The following is a 19,525-nucleotide window of genomic DNA, read 5'->3' on the forward strand; positions in this document are numbered from 1 at the left end:
GCAATAATCAAGGGTAGAGATACCCAGGGACTGAATTAGTAGCTTGGTGGCTGCCGTTTTACAGGGACTGCCGTTTTGCAGAGACTGCCGTGTTGCAGAGACTGCCGTGTTGCAGAGACTGCCATGTTGCAGAGACTGTGGTGTTGCAGAGACTGCCGTGTTGCAGAGACTGTGGTGTTGCAGAGACTGCCGTGTTGCAGAGACTGCCGTGTTGCAGAGACTGTGGTGTTGCAGAGACTGCCGTGTTGCAGAGACTGCCGTGTTGCAGAGACTGTGGTGTTGCAGAGACTGCCGTGTTGCAGAGACTGCCGTGTTGCAGAGACTGTGGTGTTGCAGAGATTGCCATGGTACAGAGACTGTTTTCTTTCAGAGTTTGCCATGTTGCAGCAGAGATTGCCGTGTTGCAGAGATTGCCGTGTTGCAGAGATTGTCATGTTGCAGAGATTTCCGTGTTACAGAGGCTGTCGTGTTGCAGAGACTGCCGTGTTGCAGAGACTGCCGTGTTGCAGAGACTGCCGTGTTGCAGAGACTGTCGTGTTGCAGAGACTGTCGTGTTGCAGAGGTTGCCGTGTTGCAGAGATTGCCGTGTTGAAGATTGTCATGTTACAGAGACTGTTGTGTTACAGCATCACCACCTAGGACGGGAATACAGAACTCCTCTCCTCTTCTCCATAACATGAGGGTTTTCTATAGTCCACAATGACAGCTGAGAACAATGTAACCAAGAAGAGTGCATCAAGGCAGAGAGAACAGTAAATCTTACAATATCTTACAATATTTCTGGCCGGATCCACAGGCATCATTTTGCACTTATTAAAACAATATAGATAAAAGTTTACAGTGGTATATTTAAAAGACCAAAAGGGGTAAATAAGAGAAGTTCATTTCAAGGGTTTGCATACACTTTAAGCAGTGCCCACTCCCCATGGGTCCCTGTAGGTCTCTGTATTACACAGAATATGTTGTGTCTAGATGGCGGCTTCATCTTGAATTGAGATATATTGCAGTGGAGAAGTCATCTTTATCCTGGTAATAATAATACAATCACAGGCCTGTTTTATGTTATCAATCATGTTGCTGTGTACTGAAGATACATTTCTGGGGCAACAAGGAGAACACGGTGCAGTGATTGATGGAGACATCCTGCTATGTGATTTAATTAGAGGCTGATCAGAAGATAAAATACATTACTGCAGCTGTTTACACACACGGCCGGGACAAGATCCCCGGGAGACAATGCATGTTTTGGATTTGATCGCTCCATGGCCTCTTGTATCCTTCTGGCACTCCATCATCGAGGTCCCTCCAATTTACTGCTCTGCCCCTCCCCCAGAGGTCATCATAAATCAGGAGAAGGGAGTCTCACTCCTCCTTTTACATTTAAAGTTATACTAAAGCCTTACTTTTTAAAATAACAAACATGTTACACTTACCTGCTTTGTGCAAAGGTTTTGCACAGAGCATCTCTTATCCTCCTCTTCTCGGGTCTGGCTCTCTGGGCCCCCCCCACACCTAGTGCCCCCATAGCAAGCTGCTTGCTATGGGGGCACTTGTGTGTGCTCGCTCCCAAACTAGCTATGTGTGTCCATAAGAAACACAGAACGGGACTTGGCTCTGCCCCACTCCCTCCTCATTGGCTGTGATTGACAGCAGTGGGCCAATTCGCATAGCAGGAGAATGTGACTGGCTCTCTATGGAGCCGGTTCACATATCTCCGCAGCAGGTCCGATGCATTTTGCAGGAAAAATGTGTGCCTTTTTTGGTCCGTTTCAGGTCCGAATTCAGCCCAAAATTCGGGCTGAAATCGGACCTGAAACAGTGAACTAGCACGCACCGGACCCCTGCTGTGCAACGGATGCGGGTCATATGTGAACCGAGCCTTAGGCAGGGTTACCCTGTTTCCCCGAAAATAAGACCTAGCGTGATTGTCGGTGATAGCTGCAATATAAGCCCTACCCCCAAAGAAGCCCTACCCTGTTTCCCCGAAAATAAGCCATACCCTAAAAATAAGACCTACAAGGACTTTAACTAGGGCTTATTTGGGGGGTAGGGCTTATATTGCAGCCATCCTCGAAATCACGCTAGGTCTTATTTTCGGGGAAACAAGGTAGGTTATAAGGAAATATCCCAAGCTTTGAACATCTCACAGAGCTCTGTTCAGTCCATCATCCAAAAATGGAAAGAGTATGGCACAACTGCAAACCTACCAAGACATGGCCGTCCACCTAAACTGACAGGCCGGACAAGGAGAGCATTAATCAGAGAAGCAGCCAAGAGGCCCATGGTAACTCTGGAGGAGCTGCAGAGATCCACAGCTCAGGTGGGAGAATCTGTCCACAGGACAACTATTAATCGTGCTCTCCACAAATCTGACCTTTATGGAAGAGTGACAAGAAGAAAGCCATTGTTGAAAGAAAGCCATAAAAAGATCTGTTTGCAGTTTGCGAGAAGCCATGTGGGGGACACAGCAAACATGTGGAAGAAAGTGCTCTGGTCAGATGAGACCAAAATTTCTCTTTTTGGCCTAAAAGCAAAACACTAGGTGTGGGGGAAAACTAACACTGCACATCACCCTGAACACACCATCCCCCCATGAAACATGGTGGTGGCAGCATCCTGTTGTGGGGATGCTTTTCTTCAGCAGGGACAGGGAAGCTGGTCAGAGTTGATGGGAAGATGGATGGAACCAAATACAGGGCAATCTTAGAAGAAAACATGTTAGAGTCTGCAAAAGACTTGAGATCGGGAAGGAGGAGATTCACCTTCCAGCAGGACAACAACCCTAAACATACAGCCAGAGCTACAATGGAAAAGTTTAGATCAAAGTATATTCATGTGTTAGAATGGCCCAGTCAAAGTCCAGACCTAAATCCAATTGAGAACCTGTGGCAAGACTTGAAAATTGCTGTTCACAGGCGCTCTCCATCCAATCTGACAGAGCTTGAGATATTTTGCAAAGAAGAATGGGCAAAAATATCACTCTCTAGATGTATAAAGATGGTAGAGACATCCCCAAAAAAGACTTGCAGCTGTAATTGCAGCCAAAGGTGGTTCTACAAAGTATTCATTCAGGGGGGCTGAATACAAATGCACGCCACACTTTTCACATATTTATTTGTAATAAAATTTGAAAATCATTTATCATTTTCTTTCCACTTCACAATTATGTACCACTTTGCGTTGGTCTATCACATAAAATCCCAATATAATACATTTACGTTTTTGGTTGAAACATGACAAAATGTGGAAAAAGTCAAGGGGTATGAATACTTTTTCAAGGCGCTGTAGTGGTTTGAGCGGGCCCCAGTGTGTGATTATATCAGCGCAAACAAGCACATGTGGTAAATACAAAAAGAAAATTAGTATTAGAAATTCCAGTTACTGAATGCAATTGAACCGGTGCAAAACTTTCTTCTTGCTTACTTCCCTATAGGTGTCACGGTATGGTGCTCAATCCCCTATTATTGTGTGTATCCGGAGAGATGGCGAGGAAAGGTTCCAGGAACAATATGTGATCTGTGTCTACAATATGCCAATGTAATCAAGTATAAGCTTTGCATAATTCATGGATGCGGCAGCCTTTCCTGCATGCTGAGTGCTACGACGTTCCCATTCTAATGATATGGTGTGATTACATTTGTGAAGTACGTTATAGCTGAACTGTATTGGCCATGTGCTGCTGAGTACAGTACATGAGAAGGGGGTGTCCAGGTTTATATTGATGACATATTAGAAATAGAACACAGCTTGTGATTTGTTTTTCATTTGCCAGTCAGGAGAACTATAGGTTAAAATAAAGAGACCCTGTCGCATGGCTCCTATCTGTGACTTTGGAGGGGCCGCTCTGCTTTTGCTACCAAATACCTCCGTCCCTTATTCTTTCCGACTTGTTCTTCTTTTTTGATCTAATGTATACAACACCTCAATAAAAAAAAATACACTAGTTAACTTTCATCCACCTTATATATCAGCCTTTCTCAACCTTTTTTTTTTACCCCAGAGGAACTCTTAAACTGTTTGTTTTTTAGGTCTTAGGGAACCCCTGCTAAAATGTATTGGGGGGCAGTAGTAAGAATACCCCTTTGAATGATGGTCAGGGAGAATGCCCCTATATATTAATGGTCAATGGGGAATGTGCCTTACATTGGTAGTCAGTGGGAGGAAGAATGTCCCTTACAATGGTGATTAGGGGCAGAAGACTGTCCCTTACAATGGTGATTAGGGGCAGAAGACTATCCCTTACATTGGTGTCCATTGAGAAGGATGTCCCTTACATTGGTGGACATTGGAAGAAAGAATGTCCCTTACATTGGTGGACACTGGAAGAAAGAATGTCCCTTACATTGGTGGACACTGGAAGAAAGAATGTCCCTTACATTGGTGGACACTGGAAGAAAGAATGTCCCTTACATTGGTGGACGCTGGAAGAAAGTATGTCCCTTACATTGGTGGACGCTGGAAGAAAGTATGTCCCTTACATTGGTGGTCAGTAAAAGGAACACTATCTCTTACATTAGTGGTCGGAAAGTCTCTTGATTTGGTGGTGAGTGGGAAAGATGTCCTTTATGTTGGTGGTCAGTGGGACGAATGTCACTTGCATTGGTGGTCAGTAGAAGGAAGAATTTCCTTTGCATTGGTGGTCAGTGGGAAGAATACTCCTTAAATTTTTTGTACACTGGGAAGAAGAATGTCTCTTACATTGGTGATTAGGGGTGGAGAAGAATGTCCCTTTTATTGGTGATTAGGGGGAGGAAGACTGTTCCTTACATTGGTGGTCAGAATGTCTCTTGTATTGGTGGTCATTGGAAAGGATGTCCCTTATGTTGGTGGTCAGTGGAAGGAAGTAGCCAGTGAAAACAATGCTCCTTACATTGGTGGCCAGTGGGAGGAAGAATGTCCTTTACATTGGTGATCAGAATGTCTCTTGCATTGGTGGTGAATGAGAAAAAATACCAGTTACATTGGTGTTCAGTAGAACGAATGCTCCTTACATTGATGCTCAATGGGAAGAATGCTCCTTACATTGGTGCTCAATGGGAAGAATGCTCCTTACATTGGTGCTCAATGGGAAGAATGCTCCTTACATTGGTGGTCAGTAGAAAGACTGCTTCTTACTTTGGAGATCAGTGGGAAGAATGCTCCTTACATTGAAGGTCAGTGGAGAGAATGCTCCTTACATTGGAGGTCAGTGGGAAGAATGCTCCTTACATTGTTGGTCATTGGGAGGAAGAATATCACTTACATTGGTGGTCAGTGGGAAAAAAATGGTACCCCTCCCACAATAGTGGTCAGAATGCCACCCTTACAGGCACCTAAAAAGACCATTGGTGTCTTGCCATTTGGCTCTGCAAATGGCATTGAGCCCAGCACTATACAGGCACCATCAGATGGGAGGTCAATCAGCCACAACTCAAGGAACCCTCAGCAACCTTTGGAGGAAACCGATGGACAGATTCCCCTCCAGTGGCTCTCTATTTGCCTTCAATCACTCAGCATTCCCAATCATCAACTGTTGAACAGGTAAATCTCAGCCACACAGAGTGCACTTTGTTTTCATTTCAGACCTGACTGATAGACTTGCGTTGAAAAAGAGGAACAGTAAGGGCCCATTTACATTGCGTAGCATGTTCATTAATACAAACGTTACATGCGTTGATGGATTGCGGTCCCATGCATGACTAAATTGGGATGTTTTTGTGCCACAGAAGCCCATTCGTTTAATAGGCTGGCTTAATACAATGCACATTAACACATAACATAACATTTGTAATCGCACATCCATTAAAGCATCGCATTAATGTAAATGGACATTTAGAAACACTGTAAGACAGCAGTAAGCATGGTGCACAGCCTCCACATGTAATGAGCTGACCCCATCTACTTATAATTAAGCACATGGGGTCAGAATTTAGATTAAAGACTATACAAAAAAAAAAGGGTTTACTGGTGGCTGATTTTTATTTTAAGCTTTTCCCATTTTTATCTGAAAAGAAAATGTTGAAAAGAATCTCGATTCCCTTTTATCTGTGCTGTGATGATGACCCCTAATCCCTCACTTCTTTATAGATCAGCAATACATTCTTTCTTGGCCGTGGCCTGCCTTCCTATAAATAGAGCTCGCTCTCTCTCCCCGGTCTAATCTTTTCTAGTACGTGTCTGGTGCCTTTTAAGAAAATCTTTATCTGGTTATGTAATTGTCTGCTGGTTGTGTCATAAAGGGGATGGATGACATTTATTTCCAGCACATCCTGTCCTTATGGGCATTCTCTGTATAGAGGTCGATCTGACATACAGAACATTACAAGGACACAAGCGGTCAATAGTCCCCACACACAGAATATACCATGGAATGGAATGCAATTTCCCTATTCCATTCTGTCTCCATAGCTTTCAGGTGATCCTTTTTGGACCTGACCTGACCTGACCAATTATGCCGCGTACACACGGTCGGACTTTTCGTCTACAAAAGTCCGACAGCCTGTCCGACAGACTTCCGACGTACCTTCGGCGGACTTGCGGCAGACTTTCTTACGAACGGACTTGCCTACACACGACCACACAAAAGTCCGACGGATTCGTACGTGATGACGTACACCGGACTAAAATAAGGAAGTTCATAGCCAGTAGCCAATAGCTGCCCTAGCATGGGTTTTTGTCCGTCGGACTAGCACACAGACGAGCGGATTTCGGGGTCCGTCGTACTTACGACGTAAAGATTTGAAGCATGTTTCAAATCTAAAGTCCGTCGGATTTGAGGCTAAAAAAGTCAGTTGAAAGTCCGGAGAAGCCCACACACGATCGGATTACCAGCCAGCTTTAGTCCGTCAGCGTCCGTTGGACTTTTGTAGACGAAAAGTCCGACCGTGTGTACGCGGCATTAGCCTTCTGAAGCTATTCAGAGGTTTGAGATGGTGGTGTCTCAATGTGGCCATTTTCAGTGAGAATAGATGGTGGTATCACTGTGATTATTGCTAGCAGCTGCTGACTCTCCCGGCTGGGGGCAAGAGAAGCCGCCTCCACCGGGAGAACACAATAGCTCCGCGGGGGGGATTCCCATATCAACTTTTCCCCATATCAACATGGAAGGGATTCCCATATCAAGGATTTTCTTTCCTGCAAGCCGTGGTGGCAGGAAAGAAATTTGCTCTGTCTATGGATGGCCTATAGACAGCGCTGTGGGCATAAAAGAACACACGGGGAGATCACAGTTGTTTCAGTACTTTTCGGCCCAGGGCAAAGTCACAGGGTCTATCTAAAGCCCATCCCTGACCACTTTATACTCACTTTCAAGGCAATTCCCTACTGCCTGTTCCTCCATTGCAGCCCCAGCAAACTAATCAATGTCACCCCTCCACCATTGGCAGCTAGGCCTGAGCAATTCATTATTGATGGAGCACATGCCCCATACCTGGAAGCCCTGCGTATTTTGCAGTGGTAACTAGGGAATGAGCGCTCGGGGGGCACTGTGAAGAAAAGTAAAAGGTGATTAGTCGGTGGACTACAGACCCTTTCACTTTACCCCAGAAGGGAAAGGTGAAAGTGTCACTTTAATGTCATTCTAAAGCGTGATTTTTTTAACACCAACATATCAGTAATAATTACTTCTGCACAGAACATTTTATGATTCTTTCTCAAATAGTTAATAAAACTTTTTTGACATGATGCTTCCTGCGCACCATTTCTCCAATCTTCTTGTCGGCATCCATGTCTGGCATTGAGAAATGTATTGTGGCTGTGAGGCTGCTGTGCCCTGTAGTCCTTTGTGGGAGCACGCCATAAGGGTAGCCCCAGCGGGGAACCATTGGACCCGGCAAGGGGAAGAAGCCGCCCTAAAAATAGAGTATGAAGCCAGCACATGAGAGACCAGAATAAACTTCAGCAAAATAAAACTTGAATATCAAAACTGGTGGCATACATTGTAAGTTATTTCATGGGAGGCGGAGGCGGAGGTCCCAGTTGCTTGTCCAGAACGTCTTTAGTTTAGATTTATATATACTTTGATGGATTTATATATATAGTTTGATGGATTTATGGATACTTTGAGAGAGAAGGAGCTCCTGCTTGGTTTTTGCACCCGGCTAGCTAAGTGAGTGACCCAGCATATAGGGTTTGGTAGCAGTGGACAACCTTTTCACTTGGTGGGGGTTATGTCTTTTGTTCCTACGAGTTACTATACCTAATTTCTCTTGTTGAAACCCATGTACTGTACATGTGAGCTTTCTCGTCCATGAACACTCTTGTCTTTCTTGCGTTCCCATCTTGCTCCTTCAGATGACTCCTAGATTCAAAGTCGAGGAAAAGACAGATCACATCACCAGTCTGAAAATAACTTTTTCGTCAGGGACGTCAATGACAGAGCAGTGTTTTAAAAATTGCTATTGATGCCAGGGGAATGGGGTAAGAATGGAAGTAACCGAATTACCGGGATAAAGTGTGAAAAGACTTTTGATTTCATTTAGCAGCCTCTGAAGGACGAAGTTAAAGCACATACAGGCTTATTTAAAGGGGAAGTATGGCCATGGTAAAAGTAACCAGTACACAAACATAATATAAGGTTATGTGCTTTATTTTTTCCACTGTTAGCAGCAGCATGACCGATTGTTGGAAATCGTAAATGTATTCTAGCCCTCCACCATGCTTGTTGGCTCCATTGTACACAGAAAGCCACATGTACAAAAGGGTTCAATAAAAGAAACAAAAACACCTAGAGCAGTGGTCTCACTGTAGAAGTCCAACATGCCCCCTGCTAAGTCAGACCTATAGCTCTACAGTCAACAAAGTTCATGATTAGAAAGTTCTTACCCTGACCCAGCATCATTCATGGGGACAGAGCAAATAGAAGTCGGGCTGGCCCAGCAAATCTGGAACAGTTGGCATCTGTGTAACAGTGTGAACCCAGACTACCCAGAAGTTAGGCAAAGTAAAGAACTCAAACTCGTTGTTGTGTTCCTCAAACCATTCTTGAACCATGTTTGCAGTGTGCCAGGGCGCATATTCCTGATGAAAGAGGCCACTGCCATCGGGGAATTCCGTTTCCATGAAGGGGTGTACTTGATCAGTAACAATGTTTAGGTAGGTGGTACATGTCAAGTAACCTCTACATGAATGGTGGGACCCAAGGTTTCCCAGCACAATGTTGCCCAAAGCATCACACTACCTCCGCTGGCTTGCCTTCTTCCCATATGGCATCCATGTGCCATCTCTTCCCCAGGTAATCAACGCACACACGCGCGGCCATCCACCTTATGTAATAGAAAACATGATTTATCAGACCAGGCCACCATTGCTCTGTGGTTCAGTTCTGTTGCTCACTTGCCCATTGTAGGTGCTTTTGGCTGTGGACATGAGCCACCCTGACCGCTCCGGATCACTCAGCCTTTAGTCACAGCTCCCCGTTGTACAGGCCCACTCCTGGCCACTCAATGGGGGTTCTTCTGACATCCCAGGCTCTCTCACTCCTCTACAGACTTACAGATTTCCTTGGTCCCCTGAACTCTAGTCGTCCCGGCTTTGGCAGTCTCCCAGACTCTCTCAGGCTCATGAACCTGGAATCTCTCCAACACGAAATTCTGTCTCATGAGTAGATCACCTCTCTCTCCAAACAGGACCATACATCTGTCTTCAAACAGGAGCACATCTCTCTCCTGGTTGGGATCCAGAGCTCTGCCCAGGCCTTCATTATAAGGGCTGCGTGCACCTGGACACACACCCTGCTGTTCGTCTACACAACATGTGTCAAACACAAGGCCCATGGGCCAAATACAGCCAACAGGCCATTTCATGTGGCCCTCGCACCTTTCCGTTCCCACCTTGTCTCAGCAGTCGGCAGCAGAGAGGTGGTTAGCAGCAGCACCCCCTCATCTCTGCATCCCCTGGTCTCAGCATTCAGCAGACTCTGACAGCTGACTCCAGCCTACTCTGGGCCTCCTCCAGACTCTGTACTTTCTGCTCCCAAGCTCAGTCCCCAGCTTCTTCCTGGCAGCATATGGTAAAGGGGGTGCACTGTGATGACAGGGAGGGTGGAGGACTCTTGACATCTAATGTAAGGAGGGTGGGGTGCTCTGGATATCTAGTTTTACAGATACAACTGTCCCTTTGAAGGCGACCATAATGCTGATGCAGCCAACAATGAAATTGCCTTGGTCTACGTGATCTAGACCCTTGGTTGGAGATTTCTTCCCTTCCAAAGCACTTTAATCCATGAATCCCCATCCATGACTACCAAAATCCAGAGAAAGCAGTAAAACAGTTTCCTCAACTTATATGTGATACTCTGGAGTCCCACACTCTGCATACACGTGAACCCTGTGAAAAAGATGACCTTGCTTAGAGTTGTATGTTAGAGACTCCATTTTCTTTTGGGTATAAACGTATGGTTCTCCCTCAAAAGTTTCCTTTCTTCAGCTGCATTCTCATAAGAAAATAGAAGATAACATTTAGTTTAGTTAATATAGTCTACTTAGTCTACTAAGGCATAGAACTGTTCAGGCAATTGACACATGATCTAACTTTATCTCTTAGCTGTAGAAAAGTCTTTGTCAATCATAAGATTAAATGAGAAATCTCCCAACCATCATCCTATGTGAGTATGTGATTTCTCCCTGTGTACAGTTTTGGGTATATTTTGGATATTTTTTTAAAGTTCGTATATAGCAGTCCGCTTCCGATTATCACCTGTGTCCTTATTACAACCATTTATTCAGTGGTAGGGCCTCGCACTGTCACAATACATATACTGTATACACAAACCAACTTGGACAGTTGCCCACACACATCCTGATGGTTACATTGTACATCAGGATGTAAACATAACGAATGTTCAGATGTAAGGCTCGGTTCACACAGGGGCAACACGATTTCAGCGCGACTTTGTACGGCGACTTCAACGCGACTTCAGCGCGACTTTAAGCAAATTACAACGCGACTTCAAGTCACCTCCAGGACAGGCGACTTTGGCTGTGGCCAATCACAGGATAATCAGCTCTCTGGGAGGGAGGGGTTTGCCTGGGCAAACTAAATTTTTTCCCTGCAAAGTCGCTTGACTGTAGAGAGAGATCCGACTTGGAGGCGACTTCCATTGATTTCTATGGTACAGGTCGCCTACCAAGTCGGATCCAAGTAGTACAGGGAGTACGCTCTGAAGTCGGAGCGACTTCAGTAGTGTCTATTAAGACGCTCCCATTCACTGTCATGTGAATCTCTTTCTGGAGCGACTTGAGGGCTTACAAGTCGGATCCCAAGTCGTCCTAGTGTGAACCGAGCCTTACGCTCTTGCACAAATAATTCAAAGTGACAATATCCTTGCCATAGTCCTGAAAGTGAATATTTAAAAACAGTTGTTTCCATGTCCATATGGATGGGCTTATGTGTCCACGTTAGTGTATGTAAGATACTATGGTGGCTATAAATTCTTTGATAACTTAGCGATTTCTTTTTTTGATCAATCTATCCAAATCGAATAGTGGACAGCCCGATCGATCAATATGCCACACATGGGCATATCATTTTGATCGATAGTTGAAAGATACAAATCATAAATAACTGGTCGCATCTCTGTTTCCACTATGCAATCCCATAATCTGATCAATCAAAATAAGAATGGATTCGTGACCAAATCATCTAAGATCGATGCAAGATGATCAATAATTTAACCCACCGTGGCCGATTAGATTCGGTTTGATCAAATCCGATACAAATCGAGTCTAAATCAATTGGATAGGAAAGTTATTGCTGTTTGATTATTTGTCGACAGATAATAAAATCAAAGCGTGTATGGCCACCATTTATCAGAAGAGTGCAACCAACATGCCCAGACTTGGTAGGTTTACCTTTTTTTTATTTTCATAGGTAGCTTTATATAAATACAAAGACAAGTTGATAATGGCTTTCCAAGCCTTTCCGAAAATTAGAGCAGGCGAGGATTAGAACTTCTAACCAAGTGTTTATTGCTGGCCATGCCTTCCTCTTCCTCAGTCCCCCCATTCCTAGTCCTGGTGTCAAAGGGACAGGAAGTGAGGGAAAATCTCCCCAGTGGGGTCACAGACCTTACCAGAACTCTAATTGTATCCAAAGCTATGAAGACGATCGTTGGGCTCGGTAGAATGTAATTAAACATGTTTTTACACCTCTTATGAGTGTCATAAAACACCTTTTCCATTCCCTTTGCTGCTTTATTCCCGTTTAAACTTTAACCCTTATGCATATAAAGGTTTAGATGGTAATAACTGAGGAGGGTAAACTGTGATATCTTATGCCCTATAGAGGCACCTATAAAACTATTCAGGCAGCAAATTAAAATACCTGTGATGAGGAAATATGCCATAAAATTTCCAATTAAGAAAAAAAAAAAAAAGCTAATTCTCAGTATTTATGCAGTGTGATATTTTGTGCCGGAGTCTCAATGAATGCAGAAGGGCTTGATTGCACTGGTGTCGCCCTCTGAAGAGCGAACCATGGTGGATTTCTTTTCAGATGGCATTTGAGAGGCGATGAGGAGGGTGATATGTCACGTTCTTGCTGCCTGTTTTAACCCCTAAAATCCGCGTGGCCCTGTTCAGTTGAACGCGAGCAGTACTGCCCACTGAATGCAGGGGGGGGGGGGTAATTTTTGCCACAGGTATACACCCCCGCTTGCTGCCTTTGCAGCTTCAATTATAAGTAAAGGCCTATTGGAGTGGAGAAGGATTAGAACACCTGCCAGGTTTTTATTGCTGTCTGTGCCCCCATTATGGAGATTCCCCCTTTCTATTTGTCCTGCCATTATAAGTGAAAGTCAAAGAAAATCCCAAATTTTAGGTTGTCCCCAGAAAAGTAATAGAGGGGAAATCTTCCAATGGGGACACTAGTTCTGGTGACCTGGAGGTCCCCAAGGAATTTGCAGGGATTTACTCTCACTTCCTGTTTGGCTATTGGACAGGAAGTGAAGGAAAATCTCTGCAATGGGACACAGATGGTGACATAAAATCTGACAGGGGTTATAACCTTCTCTAACTCTATTCAAAATGGAAAAAAAAAGGTTGCCTATAGTTCTACTTTAAGGAGGAGCGGTTAGGGGAATGAGAAAAACGCGGCTAAACCACATGTTTTTACTGCTCTCTGTCTGCAAGTGTAAACAAGGCCTATGTGCTGGGTTTCCCCACATCCAATTCATAGGACATGTGAGTGTGACTGGTTCTCAATGGCGCCGATTCACCCAGGTCCAGGGCGGCCGTGGTCCGCATTTCAAAAGGGTCCTGTGCGTCTTTGGGTCTGGTTCAGGGTGTGAATTCAGGCAAAAATTTGGACCTGAATCGCACCTGAACCCAGTGGCAGCTGGTGCTCCATTGGTCAGGGGAAGAGCAGACAGACCTGACCACAGACATCCCCCCGTCACTCCAGCCCACTACTCAACACTAAACCTCCCCACCCCCTGCCGCCCAAGTCCGCCACCGCACACCATACCCCCTCGGTCGCCAGCCCGCTTGCTCGCCCTCTGGCCTGCCAGGCCCGCCCGTCAGCCCTGCACTTACCCCATGCAGGTCACGGCTTCCCCCCTCCATTCCCTCTGTGTCCTGGCCGTCGCTTCTCCTCCCGGCCAATGGGGTCTTTGGATTCCCACCAATGGGGTCTTCGGACTCCCGGCCAATGGGGTCTTCGGACTCCCGGCCAATGGGGTCTTCGGACTCCCGGCCAATGGGCTCTTCGGACTCCCGGCCAATGGGGTCTTCGGACTCCCGGCCAATGGGGTCTTCGGACTCCCGGCCAATGGGGTCTTCGGACTCCCGGCCAATGGGGTCTTTGGACTCCCGGCCAATGGGGCCTTTGGACTCCCGGCCAATGGGGTCTTCGGAATCCCGGCCAATGGGGTCTTTATACTCCCGGCCAATGGGGTCTTTGGACTCCTGGCCAATGAGGTCTTAGGGCTCCCAGCCAATGGGGGTCTCAGGACCTGCTTCCTGATTGGCCGGGAGGAGAAACAGGAAGACATTAGTGAATATTCACTAATTTAACACAACAGGGTGGGCTCAGTGTGCAGTGCTCTGAGCCCCGAGCCCACCCTTTTTTAAAGCCAATTAGAGCCTTCGGCTCTAATCACGTGCTTCAAGGAAATAAAAAAAATACCCCATTGGAATCCATGCGTCCGGGATGTAAAGTAGGGGCCGGGCGCATGGATTAGGGGGGCGGTGCCCCTGCGCCCCTAATTAGCGTCCGCCACTGCCTGGACCGGTGAACAGAAACACACCGGACCCCATGCTGTGAATCGTGGCCACACATATGTGAGCCCAGCCTAAAAGGGATTTTAGGAAAGCCAAAGCTATAGGCGGGCTGTCAGGCTGATCCACTGTCTTCGGTTATTTCAGTGACCTGAACCAAGTGGGTAGCAAAGGAAGTCTAAAAACATCATCTGCCTCTTTGTTTGTGGTCACATGCTCAGGAAGGGTTGACAGTGTGACAGCCAGGCATCTAGCATTTTCAGAATGAGGTCAGCAATGGCTGCCCATGCTTTTCTCAAGACAGGTTTCCTTTTGTATTGCAGGCAGACGCAAATTTCCGTCCCAAATAATTGCTTATTTGCATTCTGTGTTTGGATGGGCTGTTTTCACAAGTTTTATGTGTGAAGTTTTTAGATTTGTAAGCTCTGAGCCGGGCCCTCTGATTCCTCCTCTACCAAATTGTATTGTAACTGTACTGGCTGCGCAAACTGTTGGCGCTATATAAATCCTATATAATAATTAATTTGTAGGTGACGGTGAAGTTAAAGCTGATACATAGATGTAAACCCTTCTGGATGAAAGATATTTTGCTTTGTGCAACACGTTTTTATTAACATTTTCCTTTTTATTTTATTTATTTATTTATTTTTTAGTAAAAATGTTTTCTTTTTTTTTTTTTTTTTTTACTTTTTGCATCAGTCTGTCCCCAATGCATGGCAACACACCTGCTCTGTGTGCAGTGCATTGTGGTTCCATTCATTATGAAAGGCCCCCTAATGCATTTGACATTAGAGCTCAAGGCAGTGCAGCACGCCATAACACATATCGCGCACCATCCAGTTTCAAACGTAGGAATGCGTTGGCAGCCCATTCTTAATGGATTGAACGCCTTCACGCAGCGCACATTAATGCATGTGAAATAAAGTACCTCAATGGAATGCTTAAAGCAAAACGTAGTTATATTCAGCTCCAAAAACTGCAAACACTATTTAACCGCTTCAATGCCGGGCACTTTCACCCCCTTCCTGCCCAGGCCAATATTCAGCTTTCAGCGCTGTCACATTTTCAATGACAATTGCGCGGGCATACAGCACCGTAACCAATTTAAATTTTTATCCTTCTTTTCACACAAATAGAGCTTTCTTTTTGGTGGTATTTAATCCCAACTGGGTTTTTTTTTTTCTAAACGAACGAAAAAAAGACCAAAAATTTTTAAGGAAAAAACTTTTTTTTTTTTTCTATAGTTTTTTTTTTATAAAATTTTGCAAATAAGTCATTTTTCTCCTTCACTGATGTGCGCTGATGAGACTGCACTGATGTGCACTGATGAGACTGCACTGATGTGCACTGATGAGACTGCACTGATGTGCACTGATGAGACTGCACTGATGTGAACTGATGAGACTGCACTGATGTGCTCTTATGAGGCTGCACTGATGTGCGCTGATGAGGCTGCACTTATGGGCACCCTTATAGAGCTTTCTTTTTTGGTGGTATTTAATCCCAACTGGGTTTTTTTTTTTTTTTTTGCTACACAAACGAAAAAAAGACCAAACATTTTTTAAGGAAAAAATGTTTTTTTTATAGTTTTAGTTATAAAATTTTGCAAAGTCATTTTTCTCCTTCACTGAAGTGCGCTGATGAGGCTGCACTGATGTGCACTGATGAGACTGCACTGATGTGCACTGATGAGACTGCACTGATGTGAACTGATGAAACTGCACTGATGTGCTCTTATGAGGCTGCACTGATGTGCGCTGATGAGGCTGCACTTATGGGCACCCTTATAGAGCTTTCTTTTTTGGTGGTTTTTAATCCCAACTGTGTGTTTACATTGTAATTGGACACAGCTGATCACATGGTAAAGGGCTGCTGTGATTGGTCCTTTACCTCAATCTGTGACACGGTGATCACAGAGCGCTGGATACGCGCCACAGTCACAGAACTGGATGACTGCGATGTAGCTGTCTTTTGGCTAATGTGCGGGCAGGAAGAGGTTAATTAATTTTTCATATTCAAAGCCAACTCCCTATTCATGCTTTTATTTTGTTGAGAAATCATTCTGAACCCCCCCCCCCCCAGTATTTCTGGCTGCTGCCATCTTGAGTAAGAGCATATGTAGCATTTACCCCACAGCATATTCCCCCTCCATCAAATGATTTGGACCAGTGCACAAAGCAAGGTCCATAAAGACATGGATGAGCAAGTTTGGGGTGGACGAACTTGACTGGCCTGCACAGAGTCCTGACTTCAACCCGATAGAACACTATTGGGGTGATTTAGAGCAGAGACTGTGAGCCAGGCCTTCTCGTCCAACATCAGTGCCTGACCTCACAAATGTGCTTCTGGAAGAATGGTCAAACATTCCTATAGACACACTCCTAAACCTTGTGGACGGCCTTCCCAGAAGAGTTGAAGCTGTTATAGCTGTAAAGGGTGGGCCAACTCAATATTGAACCCTACGGACTAAGACTGGGATACCATTAAAGTTCATGTGCGTGTAAAGGCAGACGTCACAATACTACAATATAGTGCATATATAACGCAAACCAATCAATATACCTTTATTGGGATTTCTTTTTACCAAAGATATGTAGCAGATCACATTTAGGCCCAAATTTATGAAGAAATGTTTTTTATATATATATATATATATATATATATATATATATATATATATATATATATATATATATATATTTTATATTTATATATATGTATGTGTGTGTATGTATGTGTGTGTATATATATATATTTATTTTATTTAAATTTTTTATTTTTTTTTTGTTTATATATATATATTGCAAGAAATAGAAAAAAACCCTAGTGATACCACCAAAAGAAAGCTCTATTTGTGTGAAAAAAAAAAAAAAAGATATAAATTTTGTTTGCTTACAGCGTTGCATAACCTCGCAATTGCCAGTTAAAGTAGCTCAGTGCTAAATAATAAAAAAAACGGCCTGGTCATGAAGGGGGTAAAATCTTCCGGAGCTGAGGTGTTTAATGAACGGTCAAATTGTACCTTGTATGGTGAGCCTTAGGAGGACTCAGAGTTCAGCACAAGCCATTGGATCAGCATGACAGCCAGGCCACCAGCATTTTCAGAACCTGAGATCTGTATCAGTTTTTTTTTTTTTTCATCTTTAAACAATATTGAACTATGTTTGTTTAAGGCACTCGCTGGGGAAGAATGCAGTTGTATAGGTGAGCACAGCTAATGAATTACCAAAGGTCACTGCAGTTCTTCATATTAACCTTCACACAGTGAGAATTAACATTACGAGCAGCTTATTGTTCTATCGGTTCAATCAATTTTCTGCTTGTTTTCAGAGGGACCGCTAAAGGCTAGGAGGCCGTCTGCATACCGCAATACAGGTCACCGGAGTCCTTTTCACCGGTAAAGATCAAAGATCGTTTGAAGGAAAAAGAGGACGATGACAGCAGGATCAACAAGAATCTTCCAGGACGCCTCTATCAGGACGCACACTGCCTCCTTGTTCTGCTAACCCGTCTTTACCGGCTACAGGAGATGAGATTGGCCTATGGTCATCGCAAAAACCCAAATCCCTGCTGGTCTATTAATTATCAAACTGCAGTGACAAGAACAGGTGGCAAGAACGACTCCGCTGTCTCCTAAAGAGGATAAATACTCGGTGACGTGAGTTTCCGCTGCACCTAATGGCACACTGGAGTGATATCACAGCCTCAGCCGTCAAAGTAATGATTACAAAGCCAGCATGATATATGTCTGGGTGACACCTATACACTGTAGACAAATCCTCATCTGCTGCAAGGTTGGATAACCAAGCTAAGCCTTGTTGCCATTTGAGATATTTTGAGTTTGAAAGCAGAAGAACTTTTAACTTTTTCGTTATTTATATCTTTTAGAGGTTATCTATTTTTTGCCGAAACTTCTTTTTAATCTGAATCTCTTGGTATTGCAAAGATTTGAAAGATTGCTGCTTCTTTTTTTTTTTCTTACTTGGTCCTACCAATCGTTTTCTGGAGCTCCTTTTTTTTTTTTTTTTTTTTGAAGTCTCGAAAAAGCACCATGGCGGAAAAGTGCGACTTCATTGCTAACATGTACGGCTATGATTTAGGAGGCCACTTTGTGGATTTTAAGCCGTTGGGTTTTGGAGCCAGCGGGTTGGTTCTGTCGGCTACGGACAGCAAAAATTCTCGGCAGGTGGCGGTGAAGAAGATAACCATCGGCGACTGTCGGAGCATGAAGCACGCCTTGCGGGAGATAAAGATCATCCGACGTCTTAATCATGACAATATCGTGAAGGTGCATGCTGTGTTGGGGCCACGAGGGGCTGACCTGCAGGGGGATATATTCAGGTACAATGTGGTGTACATCATCCAGGAACACATGGAAACGGATCTGGCTCATCTTCTAGAACAAGGTCCTCTCAGTGAGGAACATGCCAAGCTGTTTATGTACCAGCTGCTTCGAGGCCTGAAGTACATCCACTCGGCCAATGTCCTACACAGGGACCTGAAACCAGCTAACATTTTCATCAGTACCGAGGACCTTGTACTAAAAATTGGAGACTTTGGTCTGGCGAGGATTGTCGATCAACACTACTCACACAAGGTAAGTCCAGATACATTGATATCATGTATACTTGTTTATTGACATGACAACTTTGCTACAGTAAATCAGATTTTTCTCAGTATGACTCTAGTGGACTTTGCTGAGCACCCTTTTTAGTCCTTTTCTGTTTTAAAAGTGAATTAGACGCTACAACAGAATGGTGGTGCTTAAAACTATTGTTATAACATAGTTGTCCATATACGCAATACTATTGATCTCCAAACTGCAGACGCACTCCTAAACCTTGTGGACAGCCTTCCCAGAAGAGTTGAAGATGTCATAGCTGCAAAGGGTGGGCCAACTCAATATTGGACCCTACAGACTTATGCCCCGTACACATGGTCGGACATTGATCGGACATTCCGACAACAAAATCCTAGGATTTTTTCCGACGGATGTTGGCTCAAACTTGTCTTGCATACACACGGTCACACAAAGTTGTCGGAAAATCCGATCGTTCTGAACGCGGTGGCGTAAAACACGTACGTCGGGACTATAAACGGGGCAGTAGCCAATAGCTTTCATCTCTTTATTTATTCTGAGCATGCGTGGCACTTTGTGCGTCGGATTTGTGTACACACGATCGGAAATTCCCGACAACGGATTTTGTTGTCGGAAAATTTTATAGCCTGCTCTCAAACTTTGTGTGTCGGAAAATCCGATGTGTGATGGAGCCCACACACGGTCGGAATTTCCGACAACAAGGTCCTATCACACATTTTCCGTCGGAAAATCC

The 19,525-nt window shown here is 44.4% G+C and overlaps 1 protein-coding gene across 1 annotated transcript in view; it reads left to right on the forward strand.

Annotated features, from left to right (window-relative positions):
• MAPK4 (mitogen-activated protein kinase 4) overlaps window positions 1-19,525 on the forward strand; it is a 164,583-nt gene that overhangs the window by 84,607 nt on the left and 60,451 nt on the right. The window contains exon 2 of the mRNA XM_073619718.1: window positions 17,523-18,789. Coding sequence (XP_073475819.1) covers window positions 18,244-18,789 — 546 coding nt within the window. The 5' untranslated portion in view covers window positions 17,523-18,243. The remainder of the gene's footprint in view (window positions 1-17,522; window positions 18,790-19,525) is intronic.

Source organism: Aquarana catesbeiana, linkage group LG01 (assembly GCF_042186555.1).
Source record: "Aquarana catesbeiana isolate 2022-GZ linkage group LG01, ASM4218655v1, whole genome shotgun sequence".
NCBI lineage: Eukaryota > Metazoa > Chordata > Amphibia > Anura > Ranidae > Aquarana > Aquarana catesbeiana.